This window comes from Marmota monax, unplaced genomic scaffold (assembly GCF_021218885.2).
Source record: "Marmota monax isolate L192 unplaced genomic scaffold, Marmota_monax_Labrador192_F-V1.1 WCK01_AAM20220418_F8-fsc00009, whole genome shotgun sequence".
Classification (NCBI taxonomy): domain Eukaryota; kingdom Metazoa; phylum Chordata; class Mammalia; order Rodentia; family Sciuridae; genus Marmota; species Marmota monax.
Window position 1 is genome coordinate 1,064,094 of NW_026694710.1, and position 17,445 is coordinate 1,081,538.

The 17,445-nt window shown below is 33.2% G+C and overlaps 1 protein-coding gene across 2 annotated transcripts in view; it reads left to right on the forward strand.

Moving 5' to 3' along the window:
• Positions 1–17,445, forward strand: part of Arap2 (ArfGAP with RhoGAP domain, ankyrin repeat and PH domain 2) — a 185,735-nt gene that overhangs the window by 98,756 nt on the left and 69,534 nt on the right. For both annotated transcript variants that reach the window (XM_046423700.2, XM_046423699.2), the window contains exons 15-18: positions 447–591; positions 2,525–2,627; positions 3,286–3,484; positions 3,676–3,739. In XM_046423700.2, the coding sequence (XP_046279656.1) occupies positions 447–591; positions 2,525–2,627; positions 3,286–3,484; positions 3,676–3,739 (511 nt within the window). The remainder of the gene's footprint in view (positions 1–446; positions 592–2,524; positions 2,628–3,285; positions 3,485–3,675; positions 3,740–17,445) is intronic.

Here is a 17,445-nt window from a genome sequence, read left to right on the forward strand (position 1 = left end):
GCCTTCGTGCCACAGTGTGCTAACTCTATACAAGATGAATTTTGAATCTCGTGAGCAAGACCATAAGGACACTGCAGTCTCTGACCCCTTCTTCCTTTGTGTGTCTACCTAATCCATCACTTTCTGTGCCACTTTTCCTCCTTATCCTCTCCACAGACCTGACTTTGTGGTTTCACAGTTGATTTGCAGCAGCCACACCAGCCACTGCCAGCTTCTCTGGTTATCAATAGTCATCTTTGTCTGGTACATTCCTTGCTATTAGAGTGTACATTTTTTGAAAGCAGAAAGTGTGACAGCTTTATATTCTTTGCAGCCATATTATGCTCTTACCTGAAAAAGGAAATTAATCTCTTTTTATTTGAATACAGTTCATGATTTAAAACCATGAATTTAAAAAAAAATTATGGTATAGCTCAATTTATTTTTATTTTGTTTTACATCATTAGAGACAAATAAAAAGTGGTGTGTTTTGGAAGGTGGCTTCTTGAGTTATTATGAAAATGATAAGTCTACCACACCTAATGGGACCATTAACATCAATGAAGTTATCTGCCTGGCTGTTCACAAGGAAGACTTCTATTTAAATACCGGGTAGGTCTACTATTAAACAGCTAGAAGGGAAGAGGTATTTACAGACAATTATCATGCCAAGTCATAAGGATTTTGTTACTTCTGTTCTTTGGTTGTTTTCTGTAACAGGATTTAAGGGTGTCTTAAAGCCTATCTTCTGTCTTAAAGTTCTTTAGAGAATCCCCTTAAAAGTAGTGAGTTAAAATATACTAGCTAGTATGAAAGACTAATATATTTGGAGATAATCTTAAGTAAATTTATGGCATTCTATTAATGATCATTGTGGTACTTCAACTTTTATGATTTATGCATTACTTTATATAGTGAACTAATGGCAATATTTATGTTATTATTTTAATGAGTATTATGGTTAAATATGAGAAAAAATGAATATTTGGTGATTATTTGCTTGCCTTAAACACAATACAAATTGCATTAAATGGCATATTCAAAGCTAAATTTCTTTAAGCTCTACTTTGGCATTTCAAGGTCTGACAAAGGTACAGTTAAAGATTAAGTACTATTTATGTGATATATTTGAGTCATAATAGTTTAAGTGAATCTTTGAGGACTTTTAGAAATAGACTAAGATCTTTAATTTGAAAGTTTCTGTTTTGTAATGTAATTACTGAGAATATATAAATATTAAATCTAAATAAATCAATGTTATAGGAGCATAATACCTTAATAAATTTTTATGAGAAAAAAACTTGCGAATGTATGTTATTTACATGAAATTTTCTGGTCTATGTTGTCATTAATATGTAATGATCAATATGTAGTGGTTGAAATGACTAGAGCATTTTTGTAAACCTAAGTTGATTTTGATGTTAACAAAACTGATTACTGATTTTTTTTTTGTTCTGATCTTAATAGTGCTTGTATTCTAAATGAATATTCAATTTAATGTGGCTTACCATGGAATGTTCCAATAAGTGTACTCTACCTTAATAAATAACAAATCAGATACAATTTAAAAGAATTGATATTATGTCCACATATAAACATTAAAAACAAGATATTTTTGATAAGATGTTATTGGTACAAGTATTTTATATATATGCAATGATATGGGGTTACAAAATAATTGTTACAGCCAGATTCTGAATTGCCTTAAATAGTCTGTTGTAGAATTTGAACTCAGTGCAGTAAATAAAGGCATTAGGTAGTTTTGCACATTTGTATTTTAAAAGAGAGCTGGTAGATTGGTAAGAAAAAGACTATAGGAAGAAAGATCATAATTGCCAAGTGTTTAACTAGAAGAGTGAATGGAAGAGAGAAATCATCTTACAGTTGAACTGATGGGAATGGGTTGATGTTAAGGGACGAATGAGTTAGATTTTAAGGATTTGAGCTTGCTGATGAGGTCAATGGAGATGGCTTTATGTTGGGACATGAAGACGATACAACAGGTTTGGGGCAAAAGAGGAGAAGAAGGAAGATGACTTCTATATAGGATATTAAGACTTTTAGTACATACTTTAGCAAGTTCTAGGAAGGATTCGGAGCTGTCAATGAAGGAGTCAAGAAAGGATTTAGGACATGGAGTGTTACTATAATATTATCAACAAAAGATGAATTGTTGGTGTTAGATGAGATGCTGTTGGGCAATGTTTGTTTTGAACATTAGGTTGAAGTAAATTAGGAAAGAGTAGTCTTGGAGGGAAACTGAGACTAAGAAAGGCCTCCATCATGTTTGTCACCTGAACGTAACATAGTCGTGCTGTTGAGTGATTAATCAGAATCATATTCCTTTCGTCTGATCCCATGTGTTGCGTTTAGCTCATTTGAATAAAATACAAACCATCAATAGAATAATATGATATATAAGCAAGTTGATTTCTCAGCACTATTCCACTTTAAAAAGTAATCTAATTAAAAACTTGACATTTGTGTTATTTATTTTCATAGGAATCGAGCATAACTGGTATCTATTTATCCCTGCTTGTTCTAGGCCTATATTTATCTTTGAGATCTACTTGCCCTCAGAACGTGTGTTTTTATTTGGAGCTGAAACATCTCAAGCTCAAAGAAAATGGACAGAGACCATAGCCAAGGTAGTGAAGTATTATATTCCCCCAGAAAACACTCTTCACTTGGAGTCTGTAGTTGAGCTTTAGGGGTCTGTGAAAATTTTATTTAAGTTACTGGGAAGAAGGGCCATACCTAGTAAGGTTTTCAAAGATTGTAGTCTAAAGAGGTTAAAAAACTACCTTCTTCGCTCCTGAAACAGACAGGTAACTAATGTAGGATCTTGGAGAAATCATTCTTACAAGCTAAGTCCATGATTTAAAAAAAAAAACAAAGGTAGTTTTAATATTGTAAAGTCATTTCAGTGTGTCTTTTTTATAGGTAGATTTTTATTCATGATGTATGCAAAAGGGAGAGGAACAAATTCAGTAAAAGATAGAAGTGGGGAAAAACATGGAAGGTTGATATTTTGAAAAATGCCACAAATCAACCAAGAGAATGTCTTCCTGTTTCAACTCTATGTATAGCAAAAAAAAAAAAAAGCTTAAGATGCTTTTTGAAAATGCATTTTAGCTGTTCGTTTTTGAGACTGATAGCAAGTTTAAGTAATTGTTTTGAATTTTTGGTTGCTTATGAATCTTTAAAATAGAAAAAGTTAAAATAATTTTCCAACTCCCCTCAACTGTAGATAGGGAATTTCCTATTTTCACTGTCTTTATTACTTTTCTGTATTTGTTTTAACAGCATTTTGTTCCCTTTGTTGCTGAAAACTTAACAGAAGCCGACTATGATTTGATTGGTCAACTCTTCTACAAAGACTGCCATGCCCTGGATCAGTGGAGGAAAGGCTGGTTTGCTATGGACAAATCTAGTTTACGTTTTTGCCTCCAAATGCAAGAAGCTCAGGAAGATAGAATGCACTTAAGAAGACTGCAAGAGCTAAGTAAGATGTGTGTTTTTTCCCCCTTATCTTTCAAACACAATTCTTTATCGCATGCAATAACAGCAGCTTTATATCAAGTTGTAATAGCTTACTCCCAACTTAAAACTAAGTAGTATTAATAATTGTGTCTTTGTGGGTATTTTGTGTAACATTTAAAACAATGTGTGCATGCTTTTCTCTTTTCCCTCCAGCAATCAGCACAATGGTTCAAAATGGGGAAAAATTGGATGTCTTACTCTTGGTAGAAAAAGGGAGGTAAGTGCTCTTTTTGCTTTTTCTCTTAATCTCAAAAATTTTGGGAAGTGGGATATTATAGTTATCCTCTTGGGGAGAGACCATTATTTTAAAACTTTTTGGGATAGTTTCTGAATCATACATGTAAAATATATATGAAGCTTCTTTATAGAGTACACCTAGGAAGGTTACATATTTTTGCATTTTTTATGACAAACTCATTATGATCAACTATTATAGTTTTCCATAGACCTAGATTACTCTGGGTCATTTACATTTAAGTATTTGGAAAGTAGTTTGGTAATTATAAATATGTTTTCAGTATAGGTATATGAAAATATAATATTTTGTGGGTCAGGCAAAGGTAAAACATGATTTCCTGAATTTCTGCAGTTATTCATGAACTATTAATTAAGCAATTACTGTGCTTTAGAACTATTATAGATATTAGTGGGGGGGATACAGTGATGAACAAACAGGCAAGTTCCCCACCCTCCACCCTCATAAGACATGTACATTGGGAGGGAGTAGCAGTGTGAGCAGATTCATCTCCAAAAAATTGTTATTATGTTTATAAGTTGTAAATTCTATGAAGAAAAATAAAGGCTTCTCACTCTCAAGGAAGCCAAATGTGTAATCCTTGCTTTGCTAAATAAATCTCTGCTCCAGGTTTTTTTTCTTTCTTTTTTTTTTTTGAGACAAGGTAAAGAGTCTGCTGGAGCCGTAGCTAGGGTGACAAGAGAAGGTGTCTTTGATGAGACACCTGAATAAAGTGAAGAAACAAATCATGCCGCAGTCTAGACACTGTTCCAGGCATAGGGTGAAGAATATTTGAAGATCCTAAGAGAGTGTTGTGCTAGGCATGACCACGGTCTGCCAAGAAGCTGGTCTAACTGGCAAGGTTCAGGTTTAGATGAGTGAGAGAATGGGAAGAAACAATTTCAGAGATATCCCCTGGCAAGGTGGTACTTGGCTGTAAGGTCATGTGTGAAGATTTGAATGTTTTAAGTATATGGGAAGCTGCTTATTCTGAGAGCCAGGAATGGAATGTCTCATTTATGTTTATAATGTCTCATTTATGTTTTACTCTATTTGACTCTAGAGGAATGAGACTTTGTGACAAGTTAGGATGTTGCTGCAGAGGCCAGGCAAAGGATGGTGTTGAGGAGCTATTGGATGTATTATGAAAGAAGAGGTGTTGGAACCTGGGGCTATGTTAGATCAGTGTTAAGAGTCCCAAGTTTTCCCCATGAGCATTTGTATGAATGAAGGTGCTAATTTTTTTGAGATAATGAAGACTTGAAAAATGCAGGTAGGATATTAGTAAGTTTGGGGTAGATTTTTTTTTTTTTTAGTTTTGTGTCATTTGCATTAAAATCCTTTAATTACACTGATTTGGAAAGTTTAGCTCTATAATTATGCCAGATAATCTGTAAAATCTATATAATAATAATAATTATAATAATATAAGATAGGGCTAAATCAGCCTTCCATCTGTTGATTTTTTCTTGCTGGACAAGAATAATGACTTCCAGCAGTTATTGGAGTCTGTTTTCCTTCAACTTCATGGCAAGATATCAGCGGCTTTGGGCAGCAAGCTTATTGTGGTTAGATAGTTATGTCAGAATGAGGATTTTTTTTTTTTATACTTACAGGTATAATTAGGATTTTGCATTTTCTCTTATTTTTTTCTAGGGTTATGGTGGTTAATGACATTTTAGATTCTCTTATTTGGGTACCAGATTATGATTTCATGGTACTGTCACAGTACTTTTAATTATATGTTCAGAAATAAAGAAGTCATATTATGTGCAGGTAGTGTTGATGCTTGACTCCTGCTACTTCTGTGGAAAGAAAAAAGAAAAAGAAAGATCAAAAATAAGGACTTGGTATCCAAGCTCACAGAGCTTATGTTCTTAAATAAATAGATAAGTATCAACATGACAGTTGAATTGGTTGTACTTATTATCACTTATTACTTATCAGGTTACATTTACCAAGGCACTTTCTACTGTATTTAGTCTGTGAAGGATTTGGCTGGTGGTAAACAGGTTTCTATTAAAATGTTAGCAGATCTGAATCAGAATTATTCAATTTGATACCTTTTATTTAGTACTTAATGTATGCTCTGCATTCCCTTGGGAATGAAAGATATGTAATCCAGAAGACATAATATTTTGTTATTTTGTTTATATTGCCCTTTTACTTGGACTGCAGGAGTCAGAGGAGGTGAAATTCATTTGTAAAGGTTAATTTTTTGAGTTCAAGGAATAGTGGAAAACCAATGGAACTCCCAAATAGTGGTCACAGTTGCTTCATCATATTTGTGATACTTTAGAAGTTTATTTTTATCTACAAGTTATGTTGAAAGCTTTCTTATCAAAAAGAAGAATAAGGTATTCCAGGATGAGAACAAAAGAAATATGGGGATAAAGGTATAATCATGCCATTTTCCCTAAATCTCTTTGAATGGCTACCATGTAATACCCAGCATTTAAAGGCAAGTATATTGATCACATGCTTATAACTCAGTTCCACTTTCTTTTTTATTTTCTATAAATCATAATAATCTCATAATAACTGTGATAGAATGGTAATATATTAAAATTACCATGTGCCAGGCAATTTGAAATACTTAAGCAGCCTTCCAGTGCCTACACAGTATTGACAGTAACCCATTTTGAAATCAAAATAGATTCAATTTGCAACCTGAAGTTTTTTGTTTGTTGGTGGGTTGGTTTGTGTAAAAACAAGTATTAGATGTTAATTTAATAATACTTTTGTACAGGTCAGTCTCAGGAATCAAATCAACACATGTATCAAAAGTATGGATATAAAATATAAGTTATCAGAATTTAAAAATTTCAGCTTTATCATAAAATAGAATGTTTACTATGACACTTAAGCTACTTTATTAGAAAAATTTATTCATACACTTTCAAAAATATATACATGTACTTTGTTTCCATTTACTAAAGATGGAGTAAAGTGAAAAGAGGTCAACAGTGTGAATAAAAGTAACCAAGTTGATAGAATAGATGGTGAGTGTACTAGGTTATGAATCCCAACAGTATAAAAGCATGTGGCTGGGCCAACATATGGCACCTTGTGTGGTTCAAGGTAGGGTCACATGTCTATCTATTTATTTATATGCACGTAGACACATATATTAAGTAATTGTGTATAGATATAGAAAAGGAATAGTGGAAAAGGAACAGATTCCAGATATCATGAGAGATGATGATTTTGATTTTAGACATATTGAACATGAGGTTCTTGTAAGGTGTCTAGGGAGAAATTGCTAGGAGGAAGTTATTTTTAATAATTTGAAAAGTAAATGGGATACAGATACAGATTTTGGAATTACCAGTACATAGAAGGAAGAAGATGGAGTTCCTTAAGATTCTACCTAGAATAACAAGGGAAATGATGTGCAGGAGCATCCATGAATACATATCATTTGGGGGTAGGAACTGTTGTCAGGGAAGAGTAGCTAGCCTGGGGGAAGGAATGGCTTGTTTTTTCAGTGAGGCAAGAAACCAAGAGAGGGTGGTATCACAAAGCCCGAGGACAGAGTGCAGCCATGAATCCTTTAACAACTGGCAAGTGTTTTGAAAATGCATCTGTAAGTGATTTCATCCTTGATGAAGATCATAGAGTGTGCTCATCCAAACCACATACACACATACATATGAATCACTGTGTTATGTATACAGAACATACCTATGTCACATAAACACACACACACACACACAGGAAAGCCAGTTGCTCCTAGGTTTATACTAAGCAAAACAACATGAGAGTAAATCAAGCAAAAGAGAAAATAATGCAATCAAGAGATGTAATAAATGCAAAGTATATGAGTCTGCTGCTGGTGTAGCACAGCATACTTTTTGTTTTAAAATAAACTTTTTTTCAAATAAGCAAAATGAATACACTCTAAAATAATGATTAGTATAGTAAATATGTGAACTAGAAACAAGGTCATAAATAAATCATTATCAAGTCTATGACATACAGGTACTTAATTATATGTCTTTCTATAAGTGGCAGCACTGTAGGTTTATTTGCAGTGGTCTCAGCACAAACTCTTGAGGAATGTGGTGCAATTGGATGTAATGTTGGCTACAACAATTACCAGATGACAGGAATTTTTTCAGTTCCATTATAATATCATGGAACCAATGTCAAATAAGCAGCCTGTTTTTGTCAGATGTTATGCAATGAATGACCATATTGCAAGAAAAAAGGAACAGTTAAAAGTGTCAAGTGCTGTCCCCGGGCATGCCTGATGAAGTTAGGTACCCAGGAGTCCACTAAAGAACACAAGACATCATCCATCAGATTACGGTTAGGAACTGACTAAAAACTGAGACAGCTCATGAGGGCTCTTTAAGGTTACCTCAAAGCTCATGTATTAGTGCAGAAATGTTCAGAGTGAGATGATTGGATTATCAGAGCTGGGACCTTTTTGGTGGAGTAGTTCTTATTCAAATACATTACTGGGTGGTAACTGTAGGTAGGTGGGTATGGCTGAGGAAGTTGATCACTGGAGGGGTGGAATTCTCCCTCTCTCCTCCTGCTCTCTCTGCTTCTTGGTGGCCCTGAACTTAGCAGCGTTCCTCCAGCACGTCCCTCTGCCATGAAGTTCTGCCTTTCCTGCCACCAAAAGCAATGGAGTCAAGTCAACCATGGACTGAAACCATAAGCCAAAATAAACTTTTCCACCTTTAGGTCATTCTTATCAGGTATTTTGATCATAGTGACAAAAAGCTGACTAATTTAGATGGTTTGTCAAAGATGTCTGGAGGTTTATGGGATTAGTAAGGTAAGAGATTTGATTCCAAAAGGGAATATGTATACAGTCTGTTTTATAATGGTTTGGACTTGTGCCAGTTTGGGTGAGAAAGAGACATGGAAAGGGAAAGTCTGAAGATATAAGAGATGACAAGGGAGAGACAAGGTCTTTCAAAATAACAGCATGAAAAGGAGAATTGATACAGTACTGGATGTTGCTAGCTTTCTAGATCCAGTAGTGAGATGTTGAGAGATTATAGTCTGGTGGTTTTCAATTGCTTTGTCAACAAGGAAGTTCTAACCATGATCCCTGAGCTTTTGGCCTGGGTGACTGTAGGAAGGTAGTATCATTTACCAAAGTAGGGAACATGTGCTACTCACTAAGTATTTATACACATCTAGTTAATTACAGCTGTGAAAGCTGTTTCAATACCATGTCACAATAAAAGAATCTCATAGCTTTGCCCTCTTTCTCATCTCTCCTTTGATCCACTGGCCCCTTGGGAAATAATGACTGTAAGCTAAAGTAGATTGTGGTAAAATTGTCAGTGACAGATAAAACTGGGGCTTTTTGAAATAAAATAGCTTCCAATTATTCATGTGATGCCATATAGAGGTAGTGTGAATAATTGAAGAAGAAGGAAACCAACCAGCTCTAAATTTTAGATCTTTTATTTTTTGCTAGTAACAACTTCAACTGGAATCACAACTCATAAATTGATGAATTAAATTCATATCTTTTTCTCCTGTCCTTGACTACCTTCCATTAAAATGTTGAAATACATTAATGCTTTTTAAAGGTAAAGAGAAAGAATTCCCTGAACTATAGAAGTTTATAAGTTTGATAATATGCATTGTATGGAGTCCCTATTTAAATGTATATTTTAGTCTTCATGGTAATTTTCTCTGTAGGTATGGCATGAGTGTCTTTAGACAGAAAAATATTGCAATAATATTTTTCACACACAGAGCATTTTTGCTCTAAAAAGCTCTAAACAGAAGGTGTTCCAGATGGTGTCGCTTTAATGTGTATTCTTTGTATTCTTTAAAAATTATTATTTTGAAAGATAAAGCTTTCTTGATTACACTTAAGGGTTTCTGGCATGCTATTTGATGCTGTTATTGGGATTTAGATTCTGTGCTTTTCCTTTAGGCCTCAGAATTTCTCTGTATGGGGGAAAAAGAAATCCTTGTTTTTGAATATCTGTTGTAAATTAGTGAATGTTGTGGACTAGTGTGTCAAAGGCATTTTCCTGGATAGTAGATCATAACTCCAGTTACCACCCAGTAAATCCATTGAGATCATTAATCCATTACGTAATCTTATCATTTTGCTTCTGATTACTCCTGTATTAACACTGGAGCTTTTGGGGAAACCTCATATCCAAACTACAACACTCTTTGTACATCTCTTTCTAGTAAATATCCCACTATGTTCACCACCTTCATCTATAGCTGCATAGCCATTTGCCAGAGACGCCTATTAGGCATTTTGCTGAAAGGTTCTTGGTTATAATAAACATAATATGTTGTTAGAAACAGAAAAAAACTTTTTTTGTTGTTGTTTCTTTTTGTTTTAGATTCCTTCCTTGACCTGTAGTACAGCACACTACACAGTGTTGGCTCCCAAGGCTGAGTGCATTTCAGTTTTAATTGCAAATTTCAGACATAAAAAGAAGCTAACACTGGGGAATAAGCTCTTTATCAATTTGTTCCACAATTATGGAACAGATTACTTTTCTCAATTTGGGAGATAAACATCCTAAATTCAAGATTCCTTATTTCATATCAACTTATTCTGTATGATCTTTTCTCTCTCCCCATGAATTGTGTTTTATGGGAACTGATATGTTAGCAATCCTCCGGAGGCTGAATTATCTAAAAGTGGTTTCTAAATTGTCCATGTAATTGCAAATTAAACAGTAGCCAATTGCCCACAATATCAGCTTGACTGCTTTTGTAACTTTCTGATGATTTAATTCTCAGAGATGGTTTAACTGAATGTTGCCACAGCAAACAAGAGATTTTCTTCTCTAACAACCCCCATAGGTTTTTCAAAAGGAAAGGGCCTATTCAAACTTACATTACAAAGTGATTTTCTGTTAAAGAGAATTATGAAGAAGGGAATGAGTGGCTGTTTAACAAAAGGTAGGTTTTAAAGAATGCATTTTTTGCTTCAAAAATATGTTCTGTTTAATTAAAAACATTTTTACATACCAAAATATAAGATTATGAAGGAAAAAAAATATACAAAAGAATGAGAAAATTTCTCCAAGATATTTGTTATCAGGATTTTTTTTTTCTTTTTTGAAAAAGATATATTTTACTGGGTATGAAATTCTAGGTTCCTGTCAGTAGGAAAAAATGAGGTGACTAGAAGACCAAGTATTCTAAAAGATAGAAATTTTAAGTTGAGAAATAGGGCAGACTGGAAACAATTGCAGTCCAAGTTGCGCTTAACTTTGAGAGATCGAGGATGAAGTCTGAGCCAGTGGGCTGAGAAGATAGGTGGAAAGCCTACTGCATTTTCAACTAAATTAACTTACCTTGTTCTGGGAATAATTGCAGATACCTTATAAGGGTATAGAAGACATTTTTGAAGATACATTTTTAAACTGATTTTTAAATGACTGTGAAAACTAAGGATTTGGATTTATTTTGCAATTAGCAGAGTACCAGTAAAGGCTTTGAGCAGACTTGTAGCAGGACTGTCTGATGGTGTGCAGAGATGACAGTGAAAAAGCAGAATTCTTCCTTTCTTGAAGAATCAGGTGCCTTAAGATTGTCTACCAAACTCCTGGGTGGAATAATAAGCTATTTATAATATTTTCTACTACTTGTCAATTCTTGTGACATAGTCTCTGCTTCTACATATTTTCTTAATAATTGGTGTTTGCCTGTTTCTGACTAAAATCCTATCTTCATGCCCAAATTTCTTAAGTGATAAGTAGAAAAAAATTTTATCTCTCTAAAATGAAGATGATTTGTGAGCATAATGCTAAATACAATGTGCCAGACTCCCATAAAGGAATAATCAGCATGCTACATGCCTTCCTAAAACAATTAGAAATCTGGACAAAACATGTGAAACAACTGTTTCCAGCCCTTTTGATAATAAACATTCCTGGACTGTGGTTATCGCAAGAAGGGAAACAAGGTAAGATTTAAGAGCACCTTGACTTTCTGTCTGCAGGCACTCGTAGGCCATAGCATAGGGAGTTGGGAAGCCAAGCAAAATGTGGTATTTTTGCAGAAATAGGGGTTCCACGACTCTGAATTTGCAGAGTGTCAGAACTCTCCATAAGATTTCCTTTACATCTTGCCTCAATGTTAATCTGTATATTTGTAGTGTAAAACTCTGAGGCCAGGCAGACACAACTCTGAGGGTGCCATGAGTTGGATAATTTCCAAATCTTAGCAGTGGAATATGTTCAAATTCTATCCAGTCCGGTAGGAAAGACCTCATTAAATACACTGTGCCTTTAGTAAAGGCCACAAGATACCACATACTATTATAAAGGTCATCCCACCCTTAGAGGGAAGGGTACTCTATTTTTTAACTTTACTAAGCTTAAAGCAGACCTCCAAGACATAATCTGTCCCACAAGTAATTGAGTTGTCTGGGGTTAAACTGTCAAATGATGTGAAAACAAAACATCAATACACTATAGGAAGATAATACAATGCTACTCAATAACTTAATGCTTACAATGTTTAGCATTCAGCTAAAATTATCAGTAATGTGAAGAAACCAAGAAGCACCACATAGATATATATCCAGAAATCAAAAAGATAATGGAATTAAAACCTCTAAAAAGTGATCTTAAATACTGTAAATATATTCAGAGGTATAAAGGAAAACATAAACATTGTGATAAAAATGGTTAATGTAACTTCTGAGGCAGAAAAATACACTATTTGAAAAGAAAATTCCATTATGTAGACTTAATGAAAGAATTTTTCCTACAGAAAAAGAGATTAATGAGCTTGTGGTATGACAATAGAAACTGTTCAAACATAGGTACATAAAGATTTTTTTAAAGAAAATAAAATAAACTGAACTTTAGTAACACATGGGGCAATATCAAGCAGTCCCATGTAAATATAAGTAAAATTCCAAAACAAGAGAAAAGAAAGATAAGGACAGAAAAAGTATTTTAAGAAATGTGACTGAACAGCTTCTGAATTTGATCTATAAAGTCACAAATGTACTAGAACAAATTATGTCAAGTCACGTCATAATCAAATTCCCGAACACCCGTATGAATAAAAAGGAAAAGGTAAGAGTGCCAGAGGAAAAAGTTTCATGAACCATATTGGACAAAGTTGAGAATGTTTTGTCAGAAAAAGTTCAAATCCAGAAGATAGCATAATGAAATATTTAAAGTATGAGGAAGGAAAGGCCCTAAACAAACAAACAGATCAAACAAGTAGATTTCGGCCTTAAATACCTGGTTGAACAGAAATATCTTTAAAAAAATTAGATTCAAATACTTTTTGGGCCAACCTAATATTGATAGAGTTCAGACCTATACCATAAGAAATTTAAAGTTGGGGCTGGGGATGTGGCTCAAGCGGTAGCGTGCTCGCCTGGCATGCGTGGGGTGCTGGGTTCGATCCTCAGCACCACATACAAATAAAATAAAGATGTTGTGTCCACCGAAAACTAAAAAAATAAATATTAAAAAAATTCTCTCTCTCTCTCTCTCTCTCTCAAAAAAAAAAAAAAAAAAGAAAGAAATTTAAGTTCTTTCACTTCAAAGGAGTAATATCAGCTGGAAACTTGGATCTGTGTAAAGAAATGAGGAACAACAGAAAGCATAAATGTTGATAAATGATATTTCTATAATTTTTTATTTTCTTAAAAAATAACTGATTATACCACAAATAACTATATTCTGGGATTTATAACACATAGTAAATAGAATGTATACCAGTATCACAAAAAATAAGGGGGAGATGAAAAAAATGATGGCTCTTATATGTGAATTAGTTTATGTTATTTGAAGGTATATTTCAAAAATACATGCCAAAACCCCTAGGAAAACCACAGACAGGAAGCAAAAAGTTATAGCTATTAAACCACTAGCAAAGATGAAATCGAATCATAAAAAATAAGACATGTGAATCCAGGAAAGAAAAGGAACAAAGAAAAAGTAGGCCAAGAAAAATAATGACCAGGATGATACACTTATTTCAATATTATCAAACTCATAATTATATTAAGTATTAATGGTCTAAAGCTACAGTTATAAGGCAGAGATTTCCAGAGTAGGTTTAAAAAAATAGGTCAGAGACTATAACTTCTATAAGAAGCACACTTTAAATGTAAAGAAGTTACTTCTAAAGAGAGAGAATGTTATACCATGCAAATCATTCACATGCTTGAGTAACCATATTAATATCAAAGTAGACTTAAGGACATAGAATATTATCAGAGAAAAATGAGACTTTTCCTAGAATAAAGGTATCAACATATCAAGAAGACCTACCAATCTAAAATGTGTTTGCTCATAATAACCAAGCTTCAGCATTTATAAATTTAAAAAATTAACAGAAGTAAAGAAGCATAGACAATTCCAGTTGTAGATGGAGATGTGACCATTTGTCTTTCATTCACTGATGGGACAAGAAGACAAAAAAAAATCAGTAATGATATAGAAAATTCAGTACTACTCATATTAATTGATGTCTATGTACATATATTTATAATGTATAAATCATATTTACATGCAGACATACTGCATATCCTTGTAATATTTATTATTTTTCAAACACATGTGGAATATTCACCAACTAGATCCTAGACCATAAAACAAGTTTTCATAAATTTAAATTATTGAAATCTCTCAGAGTGTGTTTTCTAACCAGAAAGGAATTTAAATTTAGATCAATAATAGATACTTCAGCAGTTCCTAAGTATGTGGAAATTAAGCACACTTTCATTTAGCCTATACTTCAAAGTAGAAATTACAGGAAAAATTAGGAAATATGTTGATCAAATGATAATGAAAACATATCAAAGTTTTGAGGTAAAGCTATAAAGCAACACTTAGAAGTTTACAGCTTAAAATGCTTACTTTAAATCAAAAGATCTAACATCTAAACTTCTACATTAAAAATTTAGGAAAATAACACAAAGAATTAAATAAACAGAGAGCTGCACAAATCCGTGAAAACCAGGGAAAAAAAAAAGTAGTGAAAACCCATGCAGTCAATAGCTAGTCCCTTGAAATGATCAGTTAAGTTTATAAACTTCTTTTGACTTTAAAAATTAATAAAACTGATAAAAGTGTATAATATACACATTACCAATGTCAGTATGAAAGAGGAAACTTCACTGTTTATCATCTTAATATTTAAAATTGAATGGAATATTATGACCAACTTTATATAAAGGTTGAATATAGTAAATATAATTGAAAAATCCTTGGAAATATGTGAAATGTTTGAATATGCACTTCTAACCAAAGACCTGTGGACAGTCAACAAACACTTAGAAATAGTATCAGGAAAATGCTAATTAAAACCTCAATAACAGAACATTCTCACACTGGAAAAACTAAGACAAATATACCAGTGAAAGTGTTAGCAGGTATGACTGAATTGTAAATTAATACAGTCATTTTGGACAACAGTTAAAAAGCTTTTTTAAAAAATTGTTAATTTATACTTCCTGTGCATCCCAGTGGATAAGCTCCTTGGCACTTACTCAAAATACAGCATAACATATGTCCATAAAATGACTCCACAAATATTCAAGTCAACTAAACTTAATAATAATTCACTGGAAAGATGCTAAATGTTCTTCAGTGGGTGAATATATGAACAGAGGGTGTGGTATATTCACTCAAGGAAACCTAATTAGAATTTTAAAGTTATGTATATTGACGTGACGGAATCTTAAAAAAACATTGTGCTAAGTAAAAGAAACCAGATGCAAAATAGTAATATTACATATCCTTTTTATATAGAAGTCTAAAACTGATAAATTAAGATGTATTAACAGAAAACACGAGTTTTGGCCTGAAATTGTGGGTAGAAGATGTAGAAGGGATTCGCTGCAAAGAGTTGTGGGGAAATTTTGTGAGCCATCCAAATGTTTTGTATATTGATTATAGTAATGGTCACACAGGAGTAAACTTTCGTGAAAATATTTTCAACTATATAATTAAGATGAGTGAATATTCTAATGATCACTTGTCAGAGCAATAAAACAATTCATCATTTTCTATAAAAATCAAAACTTCCTCTGTCAATTAGTGTGTTTTGCTTTGAGAGCTTGCTTAGGAACTATAAAGAAAAGTACACACTGGACATTTCCACAATCATCTTCCTTGGATCTGTCCATTACATTTTCAGTGCGTCTAAGATGCTTACCAAGGTAGAATGTATGCTGTCCCTTCTTCAAAAGAGAAATAGATCCCTGTTATGAATGGCTCCAAGAGATCATCTTCTAGTTTTTTCCAGTTATATGACTTTGTGATAAGTTGTTTAGGAAACCCTGTTTTGTGAATCTCCCTGTGATAAGAAGACTGAGAAAAAATGATTGACACCGGATTTCTACTTCTAGAATGAGCATTTTGGAGAACTGAAAACCAGGACTTTAAATTATAGACATCTCAGGTAAAGGATAATACACTGGATTCCACTGGGTGGGATAGAAAACCTACCTACATAGCTGCTTTACTCTTCCTTACTAGCCCTTTGGTCTTAAACAGATTCTTTCTGGCCCTTAGTTCCTAATCATAAATGAAGTGGTAAGGATATTTCCAATTCTCTGGCTCAAAAATCCAATGAAAAACTAAGATGGCATACACACATGCACAAATGCACACACATATATAAAATGTATATGTATGTGTCTTTATGTATGAAAGGAAAATATGAGCTTTCTACCCAGAAACTGTTTACCATTTCAGTAAATATATACTTGCAATTATGTCTTTTTTGTTCATTGTACTAAATATATATATTGATAGATATATCCTAAATCACTTAATGTTTTCCTAGTTGTTGGGATTTAAGTGTATTTCCATTTTTTTAAGTGCTGCTCTGGTAAATGTAGCTCTTGATGTGCATACGTGTGTGTGCTTGGAAGAGGGGGACACAAGCAGATGTTGAGCAAAAGTGTATCTTCCTTTCAGGAATGTACTTACAGTAGCATTCCAGGGTTGGAGTTATGTGTCAGCAATTATGTATACATATATTAGCTTCCTTGATAAATATCTCCACAACTCTTCAGAATATCTACTAAACCTATAAAATTCTGTTTTTCATCTTGGTATACTCTTCTTTAGCGATAAGCCTTACTTTTTTTAAATCTTTGATAAATTGCTTAAAACATGTTGCTGTTTTCTTATACATATCTTTGATTGTTAGCCTGGTTTGCATTTATTGGCCACTGGCACTTCTGTGGATTATCTTTTCATTGCTAATGTCCATTATGTTGAGGACTGAGCACTTTTATTTTTTCATAAATACTTAGGATATTATCTTTTTTCAGTTATAGTTGCAGTTATTCGTTATTTACTTTTCTGTTTTATTTAAAATGTTCTTTATGAGTAAATTTGTTTTTATGCAGTCAAATTTATTGGTCCTATTATTTGTGAAGAGACTTCTCAAATATGATTGTTGACACATTGTGGTTACTATGTTGCAATTTTGAGAGAATTGCTTTTATTAGTTCTGGGGCTTGGTTTCTAGATCTTATTGAACTGTCTTTATTCGTTATAACAAATAACAGTCCTTATATGACTTTGAAATACACTTTGAAATTTGTACTCAGGACATTGACAATTAGTATAACTTATTTCTATATAGAGTTCATCAAAATAACTTCAGAATTTCAAGATGTAAATTAATGTTTCTTTGGCATTCTTACCCAGAAATGTGAACTGGCTAGTTGATAACACTTGAAATCACAAAGT